General features: G+C 33.8%; 1 protein-coding gene across 1 annotated transcript in view; it reads right to left on the bottom strand.

The window, feature by feature from the left end:
• The window catches only part of LOC142351020 (E3 ubiquitin-protein ligase rnf213-alpha-like), a 157,792-nt gene extending 140,025 nt beyond the window's left edge, over window positions 1-17,767 (bottom strand). Inside the window, exons 1-2 of the mRNA XM_075403112.1 lie at window positions 17,663-17,767; window positions 16,033-16,158 (exon numbers count right to left, since the gene is read on the bottom strand). Coding sequence (XP_075259227.1) covers window positions 16,033-16,158; window positions 17,663-17,767 — 231 coding nt within the window. The remainder of the gene's footprint in view (window positions 1-16,032; window positions 16,159-17,662) is intronic.
• Window positions 17,768-21,783: the final 4,016 nt, after the last annotated feature.

The raw sequence follows: 21,783 nt of genomic DNA, 5'->3' as shown, positions 1-21,783 counted from the left end.
ACAACTCGATTTCTCATTCCCTCAAAAACAGAAGTACGAAAAATAATAACCGCGTTTTTGGAAGAAAATGATTCGAAAATGGTTTAAAAATTTATCGTTTTCCATCATTTTTCTCAGATCGATTTTCATTTGATAGCTGAAATACTTTGAGCAGTATGCTTCTTTTTATATCGATATGAATGATAAAATACAAAGAGATGAACAAACCGGCGCTAAAAACCGCAAAGCATCAAAAATTGCTATAAACACGGAGTATTAAAAAAACATCATCGAACCCATAACAGTTTTGATGATAGACCACTAAATCTGAACAAAAAAAAACTGATTGAAAAAGGCGTGCGTGAAAAACGATCAGCTCGCTCACAGAAAAAAAAAATTACAAATCGATATCTCGGTCTCTCAAAAACAGCAGTACGAAAAAAATACCCGCGTTTTTGGAAGCAATTAACAAAAAATGGTTTAAAAAAATTATCATCCTTCGTTTTTCTCAACAAACACAATATTTGATACCATAAAAACGATATTCATATGATAACTGAAGTACTTTGAGCAGTATGCTTCTTTTTATATCGATATGAATGATAAAATACCAAGTGATGAACAAACCGGCGCCAAAAAAAACTGCGCTAAAAACCGCAAAATAGCTGGAAAAAAAATCAAAAATTGCTCAAAACTCGAATTCATAAAAAAATATTATCGAAACGTTTAAAGTTTTGATGATAGACCACTGAACCTGAACAAAAAAAAACAAAACTGATTGAAGAAGGCGCGCGTGAAAAACCATCCCCTCGCTCAGATAAAAAAGTTTACAACTCGATTTCTCGCTCTCTCAAAAACAGCAGTACAAAAAAATAACCGCGTTTTTGGAAGAAAATGATTCGAAAATGGTTGAAAAATTTATCATTTTCCATCATTTTTCTCAGAACGATATCCATTTGATAGCTGAAATACTTTGAGCAGTATGCTTCTTTTTATATCGATATGAATGATAAAATACCAAGTGATGAACAAACCGGCGCCAAAAAAACTGCGCTAAAAACCGCAAAATAGCTGAAAAACATCAAAAATTGTTCAAAACTCGGATTAATAAAAATATATCATCGAAACCTTTAAAGTTTTGATGATAGACCAATAAACCTGAAAAAAAGAAAACTGGTTAACATAGGCGTACGTGAAAAACAATCCGCTCGCTCCCAGAAAAAATAATTTTTACAACTCGATTTCTCGTTCCCTCAAAAACAGAAGTACGAAAAATAATAACCGCGTTTTTGGAAGAAAAGGATTCGAAAATGGTTTAAAAATTTATCATTATCCATCATTTTTCTCAGAACGATATTCATTTGATAGCTGAAATACTTTGAGCAGTATGCTTCTTTTTATATCGATATGAATGATAAAATACAAAGAGATGAACAAACCGGCGCTAAAAACCGTAAAGCATCAAAAATTGCTATAAACACAGATTATTAAAAAAATATCATCAAAACATTTAAAGTTTTGATGATAGACCACTAAACCTGAACGAAAAAAAAACAAAGCTGATTGGCAAAGGCGCGCGTGAAAAACAATCCGCTCAATCACAAAAAAAATTTTTACAACTCGATTTCTCGCTCTCTCAAAAACAGCAGTACGAAAAAAATAACCGCGTTTTTGGAAGAAAATGATTCGAAAATGGTTTAAAAATTTATCATTTTCCATCATTTTTCTCAGAACGAAATTCATTTGACAGCTGACATACTTTGAGCAGTATGATTTTTTTTATATCGATATGAATGATAAAATACAAAGAGATGAACAAACCGGCGCTAAAAACCGCAAAGCATCAAAAATTGCTATAAACACGGATTATTAAAAAAAACATCATCAAAACGTTTAAAGTTTTGATGATAGACCACTGAACCTGAACAAAAAAACAAAACTGATTGAAGAAGGCGGACGTGAAAAACCATCCGCTCGCTCAGATAAAAAAGTTTCCAACTCGATTTCTCGCTCTCTCAAAAACAGCAGTACAAAAAATAATAACCGCGTTTTTGGAAGAAACTGATTCGAAAATGATTTAAAAATGTATCATTTTCCATCATTTTTCTCAGAACGAAATTCATTTGACAGCTGAAATACTTTGAGCAGTATGCTTCTTTTTATATCGATATGAATGATAAAATACAAAGAGATGAACAAACCGCCGCTAAAAACCGCAAAACATCAAAAATTGCTATAAACACGGATTATTAAAAAATATCATCAAAACGTTTAAAGTTTTGATGATAAACCACTAAACCTGAACGAAAAAAACAAAGCTGATTGGCAAAGGCGCCCGTGAAAAACAATCCGCTCGCTCACAGAAAAAAAAATTACAAATCGATTTCTCGCTCTCTCGGAAACAGCAGTACGGAAAAAACCTGCGTATTGGGAAGAAATTTACAAAAAATTGTTTAAAAATTTATCAATTTCCATCTTTTTTCTCAGAACAATATTCATGTGATAACTGAAAAACTTTGAGCAGTATGCTTCTTTTTATATCCCAATGAATGATATTATACCAAAAAGATGACCAAACAGGCGCTAAAACAACTGCGCTAAAAACCGCAAAATAGCTGAAAAACATCAAAAATAGTTCAAAACTCGGATTAATAAAAATATATCACCGAAACTTTTGAAGTTTTGATGATAGACCAATAAACCTGAAAAAAAGAAAACTGGTTAACATAGGCGTACGTAAAAAACAATCAGCTCGCTCCCAGAAAAAATAATTTTTACAACTCGATTTCTCATTCCCTCAAAAACAGAAGTACGAAAAATAATAACCGCGTTTTTGGAAGAAAATGATTCGAAAATGGTTTAAAAATTTATCGTTTTCCATCATTTTTCTCAGATCGATATTCATTTGATAGCTGAAATACTTTGAGCAGTATGCTTCTTTTTATATCGACATGAATGATAAAATACAAAGAGATGAACAAACCGGCGCTAAAAACCGCAAAGCATCAAAAATTGCTATAAACACGGAGTATTAAAAAAACATCATCGAACCCATAACAGTTTTGATGATAGACCACTAAATCTGAACAAAAAAAACTGATTGAAAAAGGCGTGCGTGAAAAACGATCAGCTCGCTCACAGAAAAAAAATTTACAAATCGATATCTCGGTCTCTCAAAAACAGCAGTACGAAAAAAATACCCGCGTTTTTGGAAGCAATTAACAAAAAATGGTTTAAAAAAATTATCATCCTTCGTTTTTCTCAACAAACACAATATTTGATACCATAAAAACGATATTCATATGATAACTGAAGTACTTTGAGCAGTATGCCTCTTTCTATATCCCAATGAATGATATAATACCAAAATGATGACCAAACAGGCGCTAAAACAACTGCGCTAAAAACCGCAAAATAGCTGAAAAATGTCAAAAATTGTTCAAAACTCGGATTAATAAAAAAAATATTATCTAAACGTTTGAAATTTTGATGATAGACCACTAAACCTGAAAAAAAAACAAAACTGATTGACAAAGGCGCGCGTGAAAAACAATCCGCTCGCTCATAGAAAAAACAATTTTTTCAACTCGATTTCTCGCTCTCTCAAAACCAGCAATACGAAAAATATTCCCGCGTTTTTGGAAGAAAATGACAAAAAATGGTTTAAAAAATTTATCATTTTCCATAATTTTTCTCAGAACAATCTTCATGTGATAGCTGAAATACTTTCGGGCAGTATGCTTCTTTTTAAATCGCTATGAATAACATAATACAAAATGATGACCAAACTTGCGCTAAAACAACTACGCTTAAAACCGCAAAACAGCTGTAAAAAAATCAAAAAATTAATCAAAACTCGGATTAATAAAAAAAATATCGAAACGTTTAAAGTTTTGATGATAGACCACTGAACCTGAACAAAAAAAAACAAAACTGATTGAAGAAGGCGCGCGTGAAAAACCATCCCCTCGCTCAGATAAAAAAGTTTACAACTCGATTTCTCGCTCTCTCAAAAACAGCAGTACAAAAAAAATAACCGCGTTTTTGGAAGAAAATGATTCGAAAATGGTTGAAAAATTTATCATTTTCCATCATTTTTCTCAGAACGATATCCATTTGATAGCTGAAATACTTTGAGCAGTATGCTTCTTTTTATATCGATATGAATGATAAAATACCAAGTGATGAACAAACCGGCGCCAAAAAAACTGCGCTAAAAACCGCAAAATAGCTGAAAAACATCAAAAATTGTTCAAAACTCGGATTAATAAAAATATATCATCAAAACCTTTAAAGTTTTGATGATAGACCAATAAACCTGAAAAAAAGAAAACTGGTTAACATAGGCGTACGTGAAAAACAATCCGCTCGCTCCCAGAAAAAATAATTTTTACAACTCGATTTCTCGTTCCCTCAAAAACAGAAGTACGAAAAATAATAACCGCGTTTTTGGAAGAAAATGATTCGAAAATGGTTTAAAAATTTATCATTATCCATCATTTTTCTCAGAACGATATTCATTTGATAGCTGAAATACTTTGAGCAGTATGCTTCTTTTTATATCGATATGAATGATAAAATACAAAGAGATGAACAAACCGGCGCTAAAAACCGTAAAGCATCAAAAATTGCTATAAACACAGATTATTAAAAAAATATCATCAAAACATTTAAAGTTTTGATGATAGACCACTAAACCTGAACGAAAAAAAACAAAGCTGATTGCCAAAGGCGCGCGTGAAAAACAATCCGCTCAATCACAAAAAAAAATTTTTACAACTCGATTTCTCGCTCTCTCAAAAACAGCAGTACGAAAAAAATAACCGCGTTTTTGGAAGAAAATGATTCGAAAATGGTTTAAAAATTTATCATTTTCCATCATTTTTCTCAGAACGAAATTCATTTGACAGCTGACATACTTTGAGCAGTATGCTTTTTTTTATATCGATATGAATGATAAATTACAAAGAGATGAACAAACCGGCGCTAAAAACCGCAAAGCATCAAAAATTGCTATAAACACGGATTATTAAAAAAACATCATCAAAACGTTTAAAGTTTTGATGATAGACCACTGAACCTGAACAAAAAAACAAAACTGATTGAAGAAGGCGGACGTGAAAAACCATCCGCTCGCTGAGATAAAAAAGTTTCCAACTCGATTTCTCGCTCTCTCAAAAACAGCAGTACAAAAAATAATAACCGCGTTTTTGGAAGAAACTGATTCGAAAATGATTTAAAAATGTATCATTTTCCATCATTTTTTCTCAGAACGAAATTCATTTGACAGCTGAAATACTTTGAGCAGTATGCTTCTTTTTATATCGATATGAATGATAAAATACAAAGAGATGAACAAACCGCCGCTAAAAACCGCAAAGCATCAAAAATTGCTATAAACACAGATTATTAAAAAATATCATCAAAACGTTTAAAGTTTTGATGATATACGACTAAACCTGAACGAAAAAGAAATCAAAGCTGATTGGCAAAGGCGCCCGTGAAAAACAATCCGCTCGCTCACAGAAAAAAAATAATTTTTACAACTCGATTTCTCGCTCTCTCGGAAACAGCAGTACGGAAAAAACCTGCGTATTTGGAAGAAATTTACAAAAAATTGTTTAAAAATTTATCAATTTCCATTTTTCTCAGAACGATATTCATGTGATAGCTGAAATACTTTGAGCAGTATGCTTCTTTTTATATCGATATGAATGATATAATACAAAGTGATACAAAGCGCCAAAAAACTGCACTAAAAACCGCAAAACATCAAAAATTGCTATAAAAACGGATTATTAAAAAAATATCATCAAAACGCTTAAAGTTTCGATGATAGACCACTAAACCTGAACAAAAAAAACAAAGCTGAGTGCAAAGGCGCATGTGAAAAACAATCCGCTCGCTCACAGAAAAAAAAATTTACAACTCGATTTCTCGCTCTCTCGGAAACAGCAGTACGGAAAAAACCTGCGTATTTGGAAGAAATTTACAAAAATTGTTTAAAAATTTATCAATTTCCATCATTTTTCTCAGAACGATATTCATGTGATAACTGAAAAACTTTGAGCATTATGCTTCTTTTTGTATCCCAATGAATGATATAATACCAAAATGATGACCGAACAGGCGCTAAAACAACTGCGCTAAAAACCGCAAAATAGCTGAAAAACATCAAAAATTGTTCAGAACTCGGATTATTACAAAAAAAATATTATCGAAACGTTTGAAGTTTTGACGATACACCACTAAACCTGAAAAAAAAATAAAACTGATTGACAAAGGCGCGCGTGAAAAACAATCCGCTCGCTCACAAAAAAAAATTTTTACAACTCGATTTCTCGCTCTCTTAAAAACAGCAGTACAAAAAAAATACTCGAGTTTTTGGAAAAAAGTGGTTTAAAAAATTATCATTTTCCATCATTTTTCTCAAAACAATGTTCATGTGATAGATAGCTGAAATACTTTGAGCAGTATGCCTCTTTCTATATCCCAATGAATGATATAATACCAAAATGATGACCAAACAGGCGCTAAAACAACTGCGCTAAAAACCGCAAAATAGCTGAAAAATGTCAAAAATTGTTCAAAACTCGGATTAATAAAAAAAATATTATCTAAACGTTTGAAATTTTGATGATAGACCACTAAACCTGAAAAAAAAACAAAACTGATTGACAAAGGCGCGCGTGAAAAACAATCCGCTCGCTCATAGAAAAAACAATTTTTTCAACTCGATTTCTCGCTCTCTCAAAACCAGCAATACGAAAAATATTCCCGCGTTTTTGGAAGAAAATGACAAAAAATGGTTTAAAAAATTTATCATTTTCCATAATTTTTCTCAGAACAATCTTCATGTGATAGCTGAAATACTTTCGGGCAGTATGCTTCTTTTTAAATCGCTATGAATAACATAATACAAAATGATGACCAAACTTGCGCTAAAACAACTACGCTTAAAACCGCAAAACAGCTGTAAAAAAATCAAAAAATTGATCAAAACTCGGATTAATAAACAAAAATATCGAAACGTTTAAAATTTTGATGACAGACCACTGAACCTGAACAAAAAAAAACAAAACTGATTGAAGAAGGCGCGCGTGAAGAACCATCCGCTCGCTCAGATAAAAAATTTTACAACCCAATTTCTCGCTCTCAAAAACAGCAGTACGACAAAAACCCGGCGTTTTTGGAAGAAATTGACAAAAAATAGTTTAAAAATTTATCACTTTCTATCATTTTTCTCAGAACGATGTTCATGTGATAACTGAAATACTTTGAGCCGTATGCTTCTTTTTATATCCCAATAAATGATATAATACCAAAATGATGACCAAACAGGCGCTAAAACAACTGCGCTAAAAACCGCAAAATAGCTAAAAAACATCAAAAATTAATCAAAACTCGGATTAATAAAAAAATTTTATCGAAACGTTTGAATTTTTGACGATAGACCACTAAACCTGAAAAAAAAACTGATTGACAAAGGCGCGCGTGAAAAACAACACGCTCGCTCACAAAAAAAAATTTTTACAACTCGATTTCTCGCTCTCTCAAAAACAGCAGTACGAAAAAAATACCCGCGTTTTTGGAAGAAAATGACAAAAAATGGTTTAAAAAATTATCATTTTTCTCAAAACAATGTTCATGTGATAGATAGCTGAAATACTTTGAGCAGTATGCCTCTTTTTATATCCCAATGAATGATATAAAACTAAAATGATGACCAAACAGGCGATAAAACAACTGCGCTAAAAACCGCAAAATAGCTGAAAAACATCAAAAATTAATCAAAACTCGGATTAATAAAAAAAATATTATCGAAACGTTTGAATTTTTGAGGATAGACCACTAAACCTGAAAAAAAAACTGATTGACAAAGGCGCGCGTGAAAAACAATCCGCTCGCTCACAAAAAAATTTTTACAACTCGATTTCTCGCTCTCTCAAAAACAGCAAAACGAAAAAAATTCCCGCGTTTTTGGAAGAAAATGACAAAAAATGGTTTAAAAAATTTATCATTTTCCATGATTTTTCTCCGAACAATCTTCATGTTATAGCTGAAATACTTTCGAGCAGTATGCTTCTTTTTAAATCGCTATAATATAATACTAATGATGACCAAACTTGCGCTAAAAGAACTGCGCTAAAAACCGCAAAACAGCTGTAAAAAAATCAAAAAATTAATCAAAACTCGGATTAATAAAAAAAATATCGAAACGTTTAAAGTTTTGATGATAGACCACTGAACCTGAACAAAAAAAACAAAACTGATTGAAGAAGGCGCGCGTGAAAAACCATCCGCTCGCTCAGAAAAAAAGTTTACGACCCGATTTCTCGCTCTCTCAGAAACAGCAGTACGACAAAAACCCGGCGTTTTTGGAAGAAATTGACAAAAAATGGTTTAAAAATTTATTCATTTTCCATCATTTTTCTCACAACGATGTTCATGTGATAGCTGAAATACTTTGAGCAGTATGCTTCTTTTTATATCCCAATAAATGATATATAATACCAAAATGATGGCCAAATAGGCGCTAAAACAACTGCGCTAAAAACCGCAAAATAGCTGAAAAACAGCAAAAATTAATCAAAACTCGGATTAACAAAAAAAATATTATCGAAACGTTTGAAGTTTTGATGATAGACCTCTGAACCTGAACAAAAAAAAACAAAACTGATTGAAGAAGGCGCGCGTGAAAAACCATCCGCTCGCTCGGAAAAAAGTTTACAACCCGATTTCTCGCTCTCTCAAAAACAGCAGTACGAAAAAAATACCCGCGTTTTTGGAAGAAAATGACAAAAAATGGTTTAAAAAAGTTATCATTTTCCATGATTTTTCTCAGAACAATCTTCATGTGATAGCTGAAATACTTTCGAACAGTATGCTTCTTTTTAAATCGCTCTGAATAATATAATACAAAATGATGACCAAACTTGCGCTAAAACAACTGCGCTAAAAACCGCAAAACAGCTGTAAAAAAATCAAAAATTAATCAAAACTCGGATTAATAAAAAAAATATCGAAACGTTTAAAGTTTTGATGATAGACCACTGAACCTGAAAAAAAAAACAAAATTGATTGAAGAAGGCGCGCGTGAAAAAACATCCGCTCGCTCAGAAAAAAAAGTTTACAACCCGATTTCTCGCTCTCAAAAACAGCAGTACGGAGAAAACCCGCGTTTTTGGAAGAAATTGACAAGAAATGTTTCAAAAATTTATCATTTTTCTTCATTTTTCTAAGAAAAATATTCATTTGATAACTGCAATACTTTGAGCAGTTTTTTTTATAACCCAATGAATGAGATAATACAAAATTATGACCAAACAGGCGCTAAAACAACTGCGCTTAAAACCGCTAAACAGAACTGATTGAAAAAGGCGCACGTGAAAAACAATCCGCTCGCATACGGAAAAAAAATTTAAAACTCGAATACTGGCTCTCTCAAAAAAGCAGTATGAAAAAACACGCGTTTTTGGAAGAAATCGACGAAAAATGTTTTAAAAATTTATCATTTTCCTTCATTTTTCTCAGAACGATATTCATTTTATAACTGCAATACTTTGAGCAGTCTGCTTCTTTTTATAACCCAATGAATGAGATAATACAAAATGATGACCAAACAGGCGCTAAAACAACTGCGCCTGAAACCGCGAAACAGAACTGATTGAAAAAGGCGCACGTGAAAAACAATCCACTCGCTTACAGAAAATTTTTTTTAAAACTCGATTACTGCTCTCTCAAAAAGAGCAGTATGAAAAAAAACACGCGTTTTTGGATAAAATTGACAAAAAATTGTTTAAAAATTTATCATTTTCCTCCATTTTTCTCAGAACGATATTCAGTTGATAACTGCAATACTTTGAGCAGTCTGCTTCTTTTTATAACCCAATGAACGATATAACAAAAAATGATGAACAAACAGACGCTAAATTAACTGCGCCAAAAACCGCAAAACAGCTGAAAACATCAAAAATTGCACAAAATTCGGATTATTAAAAAATACCATAGAAAAGTTTAATGTTTTGATGATAGACCACTAAGCCTGAAGAAAAAAAAACAAAACTGATTGAACAAGGCGCGCGTGGAAAACCATCCGCTCACTCAGAGAAAAAAAAACAACGCAATTTCTCGCTCTCTCAAAAACAGCAGTACGGAAAAAACCCGCGTTTTTAGAAGATATTGACAAAAAATGTTTTAAAAATTTATCATTTTCCTTCATTTTTCTCAGAACGATATTCATTTGATAACGGCAATACTTTGAGCAGTGTGCTTCTTTTTATAACCCAATGAATGAGATAATACAAAAATGATGACTAAACAGTCGCTAAAACAACTGCGCTTAAAACTGCAAAACAGAACTGATTGAAAAAGGCGCACGTGAAAAACAATCCACTCGCTTACAGAAAAAAAAATTAAAACTCGATTACTGGCTCTCTCGAAAAGAGCAGTATGAAAAAAAAACGCGTTTTTGGAAGAAATTGACAAAAAGTGGTTTAAAAACTTATGATTTTCCATCATTTTTCTCAACAAACATAATATTTGATACCATAAAAAATATATTCATGTGATAACTGAAATACTTTGAGCAGTAGACTGCTTTTTATATCCCAATGAAAGATATACTAAAAAACGATGAACGAACAGGCGCTAAATTAACTGCGCCAAAAACCGCAAAACAGCTGAAAACATCAAAAATTGCAAAAAATTCGGATTATTAAAAAATACCATAGAAAAGTTTATTGTTTTGATGATAGACCACTAAACCTGAATAAAAAAAAACTGATTGAACAAGGCGCGCGTGAAAAACCATCCGCTCGCTCAGAAAAAAAAGTTTACAACCCGATTTCTCGCTCTCAAAAACAGCAGTACGGAAAAAACCCGAGTTTTTGGAAATTGACAAAAAATGTTTTAAAAATTTATTATTTTCCTTCATTTTTCTCAGAACGATATTCATTTGATAACTGCAATACTTTTGAGCAGCTTCTTTTTATAACCCAATGAATGAGATAATACAAATTGATGACCAAACAGTCGCTAAAACAACTGCGCTTAAAACTGCAAAACAGAACTGATTGAAAAAGGCGCACGTGAAAAACAATCCACTCGCTTACAGAAAAAAAAAATTTAAAACTCGATTACTAGCTCTCTCAAAAAGAGCAGTATGAAAAAAACACGCGTTTTTGGAAGAAATTGACAAAAAGTGGTTTAAAAACTTATGATTTTCCATCATTTTTCTCAGAACGATGTTCATGTGATAACTGAAATACTTTGAGCAGTATACTTCTTTTTATATCGCAATGAACGATATAATACAAAATGATGACCAAACAGGCGCTAAAACAACTGCGCTTAAAGCTGCAAAACAACTGAAAAAAGCCAACAATTGCTCAAAACTCGGATTAATAAAAAATATCATACAAATATTTAAAGTTTTGATCATAGACCACTAAACCTGAACAAAACAAAACAAAACTGATTGAAAAAGGCGCAAGTGAAAAACGATCCGCTCGCTCACAGAAAAGAAATTTCTACAACCCGATTTCTCGCTCTCTCAAAAACAGCAGTACGACAAAAATACCTGCGTTCTTGGAAGCAATTGACAAAAAATGGTTTATAAAAAATTATCGTTTTCCATCATTTTTCTCAGAACAATGTTCAGGTGATAGCTGAAATACTTTGAGCAGTATGCTTCTTTTTAAATCGCTATGAATAATATAATACAAAATGATGACCAAACTTGTGCTAAAACAACTGCGCTAAAAACCGCAAAACAGCTGTAAAAATCAAAAAAATCAATCAAAACTCGGATTAATAAGAAATATCGAAACGTTTAAAGTTTTGATGATAGACCACTGAACCTTCATTTTTCTCAACAAACATTATATTTGATAACATACAAACGGTATTTATGTGAACTGAAAAACTTTGAGCAGTAGGCTTCTTATTATATCCCAATGAATGATATAATACAAAATGATGTCCAAACAGGCTCTAAATATCTGCGCTAAAAACCGCAAAACAGATGAGAAAAAAATCAAAAATTGCTTAAAACTCGGATAAATAAAAAAAAACATCAATGAAACGCTTAAAGGTTTGATGATAGAGCACTAAGCCTGAAAAAGAGACTGATTGAAAAAGGCGCACGTGAAAAACAATCCGCTCGCTCACAGAAAAACAATTTTTACAACTCGATTTCTCGCTCTCTCAAAAACAGCAGTACGAAAAAAATACTCGCATTTTTGGACTCCCCATGTTCTTAATACTTTAACATTTCCAAAATTTGTCACGCGGTTCAATGTTTGCTTCAAAATTCACTCCCATACGTTTGATTAAAAAAACTGGCGAAACAGCTCCTGGAAAAAAATCGGCGAGTCGTCTTCACCGAAAACATAGCTTTCGATAAAACTATCATCCAAAAGACCGATTTATAGAAACCAGAAAAACAAATTTTATGTGAAAAAAAAACAAATTTTATTTCAAATAACAATAACAGAAAAGCTTTATACCTGTAAAGTTGCTCTCATTTTAGTGACTTCAAATGCCCTCGAGCAAAAAGCGAATATTTAATTTCCAATAAAATGAACAATAGTTGGCAAATTGCGAGAAAACAGCCACGATAGCTTCATAGATCTGCAGCCTCGAAAAAGCATACCCAAACAATTCATCTTTATATTACTTGCTGAGATGTTACATTTTGATAAATAAACTGTATAGCTTATAACTTTTTCTATTAAATGCTCTTGAATAGTCTTCAACTAGAGTGAAACATACTCATTTGACCTTATCTCCTCGAAATAAAGTGAGGAAAAGTCAATCTTAGAGGGAGGAAGAGATTTTTGGGAGTGAGGTAACTCACGAAAGACTAATTACTTAATCACGCAAACGAACAAAAAAGCGTGCTCCAATAAGAGTGAAAATGACGTCACGCACGCAGTTCATTCAAAATTGCATCAAAGAATGAACAAAAAGCAGATTTGTAGTGATTGTGACGTCATATGGTCGTAACAAAAACCTTGACGACGACATGAAACTAAGAGAAGGCCAAAAATAGCCAGATCTATCACTTTATGGCTGTTAATAAAACAAAATACTTAGGCAAAAACAGCTCACATATCTCCAAAATGCGTGAAAATTTATAAAAAAAAACTCCAGGTATCTTAAAATTCATTAAAATTTTGAGAAATTTTATATGACTTGAAAATACCTCGCATGTTATATCAATGGTCTATTGAAACGGTTTAAACAAAAGACCTCTATCAAAACACAAAAAACCGCTTGAAAAAGCCGTCTCTGATGAACAGAAAGGTTTCGCTCACTCAGAAACATTTTCACAATCCAATTTCTTGCTGTCTCGAAAACAGCGGTGTGAACATAGAGTCACTCTACAATTCGGTTGAACACTCCAATTTTTTTACCATGTTTCATTTCCTGCTTCAAAAATTACTCCAACAAAATTGATTTTAAAAAAACGGGTCTCTAATACTCCTATTCGACTACTCTTAAAAAGGACAGCGCACTAAAAAACAGTTCTTTCAATTATAAAAAAGGCTACTGCTTAAATAATAGCGTTTCAGAGGCTGATGGTGGCTGTTGATAATAGGGGTTTAGGATCACCTGTGCTCACATGTCAATTTACCTTTGGAGGTAGATTTTCATTCGTATCGCATTCTTAACGTTGGCAAACAATCATGGGCACTCGGAAAAGCTTGCGATTTATAGCCATGGCTAAAAGTTGCCACAACTTTGTTTGCTCTCAGATTAGAGCCAAACCCAAACAGTATGTCAAATCTTCGCCAGGAGATGGGACAACATTTTTCAAAAAAAGGAACAACTACAATTAGTTTGAGTAGATTGACTGTTCTGTGTTCGTTGGCTGTATATCCCGAGCAGCAAAAGTTAGATGTAAAGTTAGATCACTGGCTCAATTTTGCGGTTATCATCGGTGAATCTACTAAACGAAGAATCGATTTAAACTGCCTGTTATCAACATTTTTTGAACTTACTCGAAACGTTCCTGGGATGGACCAGTAACTAAGATACAAAAAACCCACATATTTTGTGGTGACAAAAATAAGAGCCGACAATTGGCTAGCACTTTCATGTATGAAATCGCTTGCTTGTGAAACTGGAAACTTTTCGTAATAAAAATCTAAATCAAACACTGGATATTTCATTTTTTTTAAAAATAACCCTTCAGTTTTCGCTTCATAGAAATCATGATTCTGAAATCGATCTTGCATCTTAAGTTTTTCTGTCGTTGTTGGACCATCTTTACTGCGCAGGGAATCAAGCAAGACTTCATGATTAAAAAATTAATAACTTTTATTGCTAATTAAACAAGAGTGCTTCAGGTTAATTTGATAGCAATACTTGCAAGCTTATTCCATCCTGGTTAAACTCGTGGCAGGATTTTAGAAAGTCTCACCACGTGAATAGACCTCTCTTATTGGGAGATTAAAAATAGCATTAAATTGAAAAATAAAAAACTTGCCACATACGAGCTTTAAAAATCAAAATATGATGATTTTGATAACATGAGGGAATGAATGATGTCATCTCTAAAAAACTGGAAAAATATGTTAAAGTGAAACCTCAAAATAAATATAGTGAGTAAAACAGACGATATGATTGTTACAAAGTATTCGATAAAAAGAGCCATGGAATGAAAGAAATAGTAAATGGCATGTGACATCTTATCAGAATCAATATTCTCAAGGTCATATTCTCGAAAATCAGCTTCGCACTTCTGAGGAGCTGTGTTCTCTGCTTGAGGGGATGTCGTGCCCTCAAGCCTCGTGTTCTCAGTGAGACTTCGATTAGCGCCGTCGTGGAGGAGGGAAGGCTGCACTGAGTGTTTGGCTGCTTATCTTTATTCATTTGCTTATTCCTTGATGATCCATTTTTATTTTAATCCTTCCATTCTAGTTCCCTATGTGTGCTATATATATATATATATATATATATATATATATATATATATACAGGTGCTTTCCTCTCCACTTGTTATTTATTTTTGTGACTGGGCCGTCTTTACACTGTCTGGAGGGGAACAGCTTGGAGTGCAGCATCCGGCTACTAAGTGCTACTCATCATACCCTATTTTTCGACCTACATCCATCGATGCCGGATGGTGTACACGGCCCTTTTTTATTTTTTCCTCTTTTAAAAGAAATTAATAAGATAGAGAAAAATAAAAAAGAGAAAAAAGAAAGAAATAGAGGATGAGAGAGAAGGAGGTAGAGAAAAAAAATATTCTCAAGGTCAAATGGAAACCAAAAAACTCAATTGCTCTTTAAAAATAGCTCAAAATTGCATCTAGTAATTAATTCAAAAACGTCTAGTCAAAAATATTTCCATACTTTCTATTACTAGCTGAGATATTTAAGATAGACATCTTTGATTTAAAATGGAGTTATACCTAACTAAAAAAACGCACTGAAAAAGTCGGACGTGAACATAGATACTGCAGGATTGGCGCAAAAATTTTTCACACTTACTTTTCGTGATCTATATGTCTCAAAATGGTGCTTGAATAAATTCCACTCTAACATCTCTCTCCGACTTTTGTTCACAATTCTTTTCACGTGCGCTTTTGACTTCATAAAAACACACCCTCAAAAAATAAAGTCACCGATTTAAAAAATAGTAGATCACCATTACTCTTCTTCGACTCGAAAAAAAGACAGATTCTTTGAATTGTAAGAAAGGAACAGTGGAGAAATAATAACCTTTGATGAGCTGACGGCGGCTATTATCAATTTAAAAATATTTAGATCACCGTTAGTCTTCCCCTAGTCGTAATAAAGGCAGCGCTTCAATAATAAAGGCAGCGTCTCAGTACAATCCAACGTCTTTGCATTGTAAAAAGGCGCAATAATGGTCGACTCAGAAGATGATCAGTATTATAATTGCGGAGGAGCGGGAATAAATTTCGGATGGGCAGAGTAAAATTCGGATATCTCTATATGGTTCAAAATTTCAGCAGTGTGCTGTTGATCCATTATAAAATTCACATTTTTGGTTACAGATAACAATTAAAAACCATTTTACCTGGGCTTGGAGTATCTCAATGGCCAAGAAGAAGTTCTTCCTCGCAAGAAATAGTTTCCCTCGATTGTCTGACAACCCACCGAGAACGCAGAGTTTGAAAAGCAGCTCATCAACATTGTCCAGAACCTTGGGAACAAAAACAGCATGCCAAAACAAAAATTGAACACCTGTTAATAAGCCGACAAGATTTTTATGCCCGTTAATATATAGCTGTCCAAAAAACTTTTAATAAAATCTGCAAATGAAATCAGGAATAAAAATAAGGATTATTAGACTAGAGCTTGTGCTAATTTAACGAATGCAAAAAACAGACATTCATGTAAAAATATTCATAGATTGGTGCTTTCCAAAACAGCTATGGATGGTTTCAATCTGTGGCCTAAAGTTTCAATCGATTATTATCTCGATGAATCGGAACTTAGTCCCCCCAATATGCTACAAACCGAATGATTGTACTCTAACTAACAGCTGCTGCTATTAGCCAAATTTATTTGAAAAAGAAAGGGCGCTTTAAGAGATAGAGAGAGGCACATTTTGCTCGTCGAAAACACAAAGCATAACAGGCTTTGATCCCGTCACATTTTGTGAACTGGCATTTCATTTCTTTTTTATTAACATCGTTTTTATTAAATTATTTTATTATTCGGAGCAAACACATGGCATTGTGAGAACATTACAAGCGCAAAAAGACAAAAAGTCTAAAAACTATTAGAGAATTTTTATTTCCAAGACCTAGTATTTTGAGAATCACTAATAACAACAATTAGACTCTGCAAAGATCTGAAAACAACCTGCACTGCAAAGTTATCAACTTTTATTTTCCATAAAGTGTAAAAATCAAAAAATGTTTCCTCCGCACTTAACCAAAAAACACTAGATTCAATTATTCCTCATTAGCAACATGTGAAACCTGTCATTAAGAGGACTAAATGATGAGACCACAAAAAATCAACCAATATTTGCAAATAGTCAAAACCTCGCTAATATTTCTTTCATAAAATAGGGTGTAAAAGTGTTGTCTGATAATATGTAACCACACAAAACGAATTGAATCAATGTGAACTTGATCAAATGACAAACGAATTTAACCTCGAGTACAAATCTAATCGTCAAGCCAGCGGATCTTGGTAACAAATGAGGTAGCATGAAAGTTTCAATTTCGCTGCAATGCATTACTTCCAACCAACAAAATGTCAAAACGCAAAAGAGAGCGCGGACGGGTACTGAAAGTGGACAGGCCCTCTCTGACCTGATATTATCAATCAGCATTTGTAAATAGCATTAAGACGATGTAAATAGCTCATAATTCTATATAGCTATAGATTGTAATTAATGTTTAAATCCTTAAAAATAAATAAGTAACTATAAAAATATACAAAGGTTACGTACTGCAACAAATTTCCCTCACGAGAAAATTTAAGTGTCAACAAATAGTAAATTTTTACTTTATTTGGAAATCAATGACTAATTTTAATCCTTGTCTTCCTCCTCTGTCTCTGCGTCGTCTTCATTAACTGAACCTCTCGCTAACATTCTGTTAAATTTCCTGTCAAGTCTTTTTATCCTGGGATTAGCTCTTGGACTCCTTTGAACTTTCCATTGCAGCCAATTTTCTATGGTCGATAAATACCTCGTCAGACACCTGGGTTCTCCCGGTCTGCCCCACCGATACTGATGACAATGTATTCACCGATAGGCTGCTCTCCGTTTCCAAGTTATTTACTGCCACCCACATGCCCCTCTAATCTACTTCTGACCCTTTATCTTCTCTAGTTTTTGACCAGCTCCACTCTGTGTGTATGTTTTCCGCCTGTTGTGTGTTTTTGCTCTCCTGTTCCTGCCTTACTAAAGACTCTGTAATGGCTAATGTCTCAGTTTCCATTGACGGAATCTCCTACTGTGTGTTGACATAATCTGCCCTCGAAGATGATGCCCGTTGGATGCTTATCTATTGACAGTTAAATGGACTCAGAACTATTGACCTTCGTGTAGGTACGCGTAACTGATTAATGATTCCATCTACTGTTTCGGTTAAATTAAACTCTGATTCTAAGTCTCTTTTTATAGACACCGCAAACGTACCCGCAGTGTTCTTATTAAACTTTCCATCAAATATATGCTTATATGGTCGTCAACGGGAGCGTAATCAATTTCGATGTTATTATTTGCACAGTAATGTTTGAGACAGTAATGTATCATCAATGAATGAACTTCCCAGATTCACCCTAGTTTTAAGTAGAATTGAATTAGTTTTTTTAGAAAAAAAATACTTCTATTCTGCTCGGTTTTTTGAATACTTCCGCCGATGGGTACCTTTAAACTCGATCAACACAAACTAATGTGCAGCAGCCCTGTTTCTTTTCAATTAGTATTGGTCCCGCAAGATCTAGCTGTAATTCTTGGTTTGTTCAATGGCTTTTTCTAAGGCCTTTGTAAAAAATTTTTGGTTCATAATCTCAGTACATGGGACACATTTCTCTGCTCGTTCGCCTATCTGCTGGGCCTTACTCGGCCACCATGCTTTCTCAGCAATATAGAACATACTGAGTTGACTCGGGAGCACTGCATGAAATACTTATATATTTCACTATATAACTAGGTCTGAGTGCTGTTGGGATTGCTATCTGTTCATTAATGCATACACAACCACCTATAACGTGCAAATCTCGCAAGCGACTTTGAGCAACTTTGTTGAATTTTTCAGTCGCTCTCCGTCGCGTTTAAGGATGCAGTCCCTTAACTCTCTTAATTAGTTTTCCTTCGCGTCATTGATGCCAGTAGATGTTTGTTGCAGCGAGCTGATGAGCTGGCTTCGAGTAGTTGCCTTTTTTGTCTACCAACCGCTGATTCGGTCTCTTCTATTTCATCCTCCAACAATTCTGAACTAATATCTTTTTTTTGCTGTTGCGAGGTTTCAATCTGTACATTGAATTTCCACATTTTTGCGCACATGCTTCTGGTGACCAAAATTAGTGAAATGGCTTCACTTTCTGTAAGTTTTACTTTGGCGATGTTTGCTCTTCAACTTGTGGCATAATTCCTAAAACTAAATTCCTCAATTGTAAATTTAGTGAGTGAATTGGTGTATTTAATAAATGGTGTATTTCTTACTTAAGTTTTTCGATTTCAAGTTTGCTAATGGATTAGGTTTAAATTGAGTGCAATTGGGTTGTATGTGAGAATTAGACGGAGTCAAAATAGCTGGTAGTGGCTTTCTCTTTTCTAACGCATTTACATTGTGACTCATGTTTCTATTTTGAGGTTAAATTTCAGCTCACTGCAGTATTTCTTTATTTTGAATTGTGTGCTGATTCCCGCTTAAATTGTTTTAGAAATAGTAGGTGATTCCATTTATTGGAGTCTTTTGTTAATTCCTTTACGTAATGTCTACTGTTCGTTCAAAATGAGTTCAGAACAGTTTGTTTGTGAATCAGGTTCATCCCATCGACCAATGAATCCAAACTGGCCACTACGTAACTTTCGTCGTCTAATTCAGGATGGGTTGCTAACTTGCATGGATGCCTTGATATGTAGTCAACAAATCCTATATCTTTGCCTGGAATAAGTTCTATTTCAAACTTCAATGAGAGCAGTGGATCTATGCATCGAGTCAACCGGCTTTCATAACTTTTATTTAACTTGTTTTTTCTATTGAGTACTGATAAGAAAGCTTCAATATCTGTTAAAAGATATTTTTGAAGGGTTCAACTGAACATACTACTCCAAGTAGTTCTATTTCGTTAATGTTTTACTTTTCGTCAAAGGAAATTAAGAATCTAGATGAGTATGCAACGGCTTTCCAAATGTCTTCATGTTTTTGTTCTAGAGCTGCACCTTGTCTTTCCTTAGATGCATCGCATCTTAAACGCGCTTCCTTCAATCTATCATGGCGGATATTCTCCGTGATTCTAACAATTAAATTCTTTATTTTTTGAAAGTTTCCTCGTGATGTTCTGCCCAAATGTATCTTGCGCTTTTCTTCAAAAAGTCGAGAAAATGAGAGCTCAATTTCGCTGATTGTGGGACATAATTAGTTAAATGATTTACTGCCCCTAAAATTTTTTTATGACGACTTGGTGCTGATAAATTAATTAATGCCTTAAGCTTGTCGTTGATTTGTTTAACTCCTGATTTAGAGTTTCCTTACACTAGCCAATTAATTTTTTGCAGACAACATACTTTTCTCTAGCAAAACGGAGAAATTTTTGTCGTCTAATTTCTTCAAACATGTTTCTACTTGAACTCTGTGTTCTTCTAATGTTCCTGATGTTGCAATTAATATATAATCTAAGAAGCAGAATTTATGTTTTAATCCTAACAATGTGAGATCTAATGCTTTTTTAGAATTCTGCAGGCATGTCCGTTAATCCAAAAAATTCTGTAACAAATCTGGATGTCCCCGTTGCAGATCCACCTACAAGTTGCAATATTTAAACATATTTGGGTGTAGTTTTAATTGGCTGCATGCATACGTAAGATCAATAAACTAAACCAGGTTTCCTCGTTTGTTGAGCTGCAATTATCGACATCTGACAGGAAATACTTCTAAGTTTGGCATCTCACATTTATTTTTTTGAATGGATTTTTTCAGCAGTTTCAGATCTGGTGCTAATTTGACTGATTGATCTCTTTTCACTGTTAGGACAATTGTTGATATGAATTGTTTATCTGAGCTTTTTTTCAATTTTTGAATATGTCCAACTTTTCTTAGCCGTTATAATTCGGTTTTGACTTTTCTGTAATTGTATTGGGATTCTTCTCTCCTTTTGCTGTCTCGCTGTGAATCTTTTTTTCAAATTGGACTTTACTACATGATGTTTCGATAGGCCTACTCGATTAAAAAAAAAGGGAATTTGTCTGTAAATCAATTTTTTTTTTAATTTTCTCTCTATCTAAATGTATATAAATGATTATTGTTTGCTTCTAGTGCAATGTCGTGTATTTGCTTATCTTCACTTGTGTTCGGCCACGCTGCAAGTCCTAGTTTCTCGAATAGGTCTCTACCTAAAACTGGTCGTTTTTTGCCACCACAACTAGTATTTAAACTGGTCTTGAGCACCACGTACTGAGGCATAAATCAGCTTTGGTTGTTCCCAGGATTTCTACGGGGCTATTTGTGTAGATCTTTGAACTTGTTGTAACATTCCCCGATGTAGGAGCTGTTCCATCTTTCTTTGTTGGTTTTCACATGTAATCCCGGTGGAATTAGTTTTGCCGCGCTTCCCGAGTCTACCAGGAATTTTGTTTTGATTCCATTGTTTTTACCTTCGATTGGTTCGGTTATATCTTAGTGTCATCTGATTCCTCCGTGAACATGTTGCAGTCCTGATCTGACAATTGTTGCAAACTTGTGCTAATTTTTTCCACTAGTTGATCGTCCTCTCTGTTCTCCTTCAGTTTCTTCACATTGATCCGCTACAACTGAACTGTTGTTAATGTTTTCCCTGTTTCCAGCGACTTTGGTTTTGGGTCTTGCAAGTACGGGTTAAATGGTTTAAATTCCCACATTTTGCTACACTTATCCGTTTGCAGAACAAATTGATTTGTGTTCTTCACTGCTACCTTTTTCCGCCACAAGCTCCACAAATTTGATGTCGCTGCTCCATTGGGAAGGGGTGTTGGAATTACTCCCTTTTTCCAGCAATTTGTTGACTGTTAATAGCACAAGTTTCCTTCATTGTGTTAATCTGTTTGTCTGTTTGTAATGCATTATTCGCTGCTGAAATTTTCAATTGGTTTGTCCTTGTCCAT

This window comes from Convolutriloba macropyga, chromosome 1 (genome assembly GCF_964194025.1).
Source record: "Convolutriloba macropyga chromosome 1, txConMacr16.3, whole genome shotgun sequence".
NCBI lineage: Eukaryota > Metazoa > Xenacoelomorpha > Acoela > Convolutidae > Convolutriloba > Convolutriloba macropyga.
Note: the sequence above shows the minus strand (reverse complement) of the source record. Positions and strands in the feature narration are given on the sequence as shown.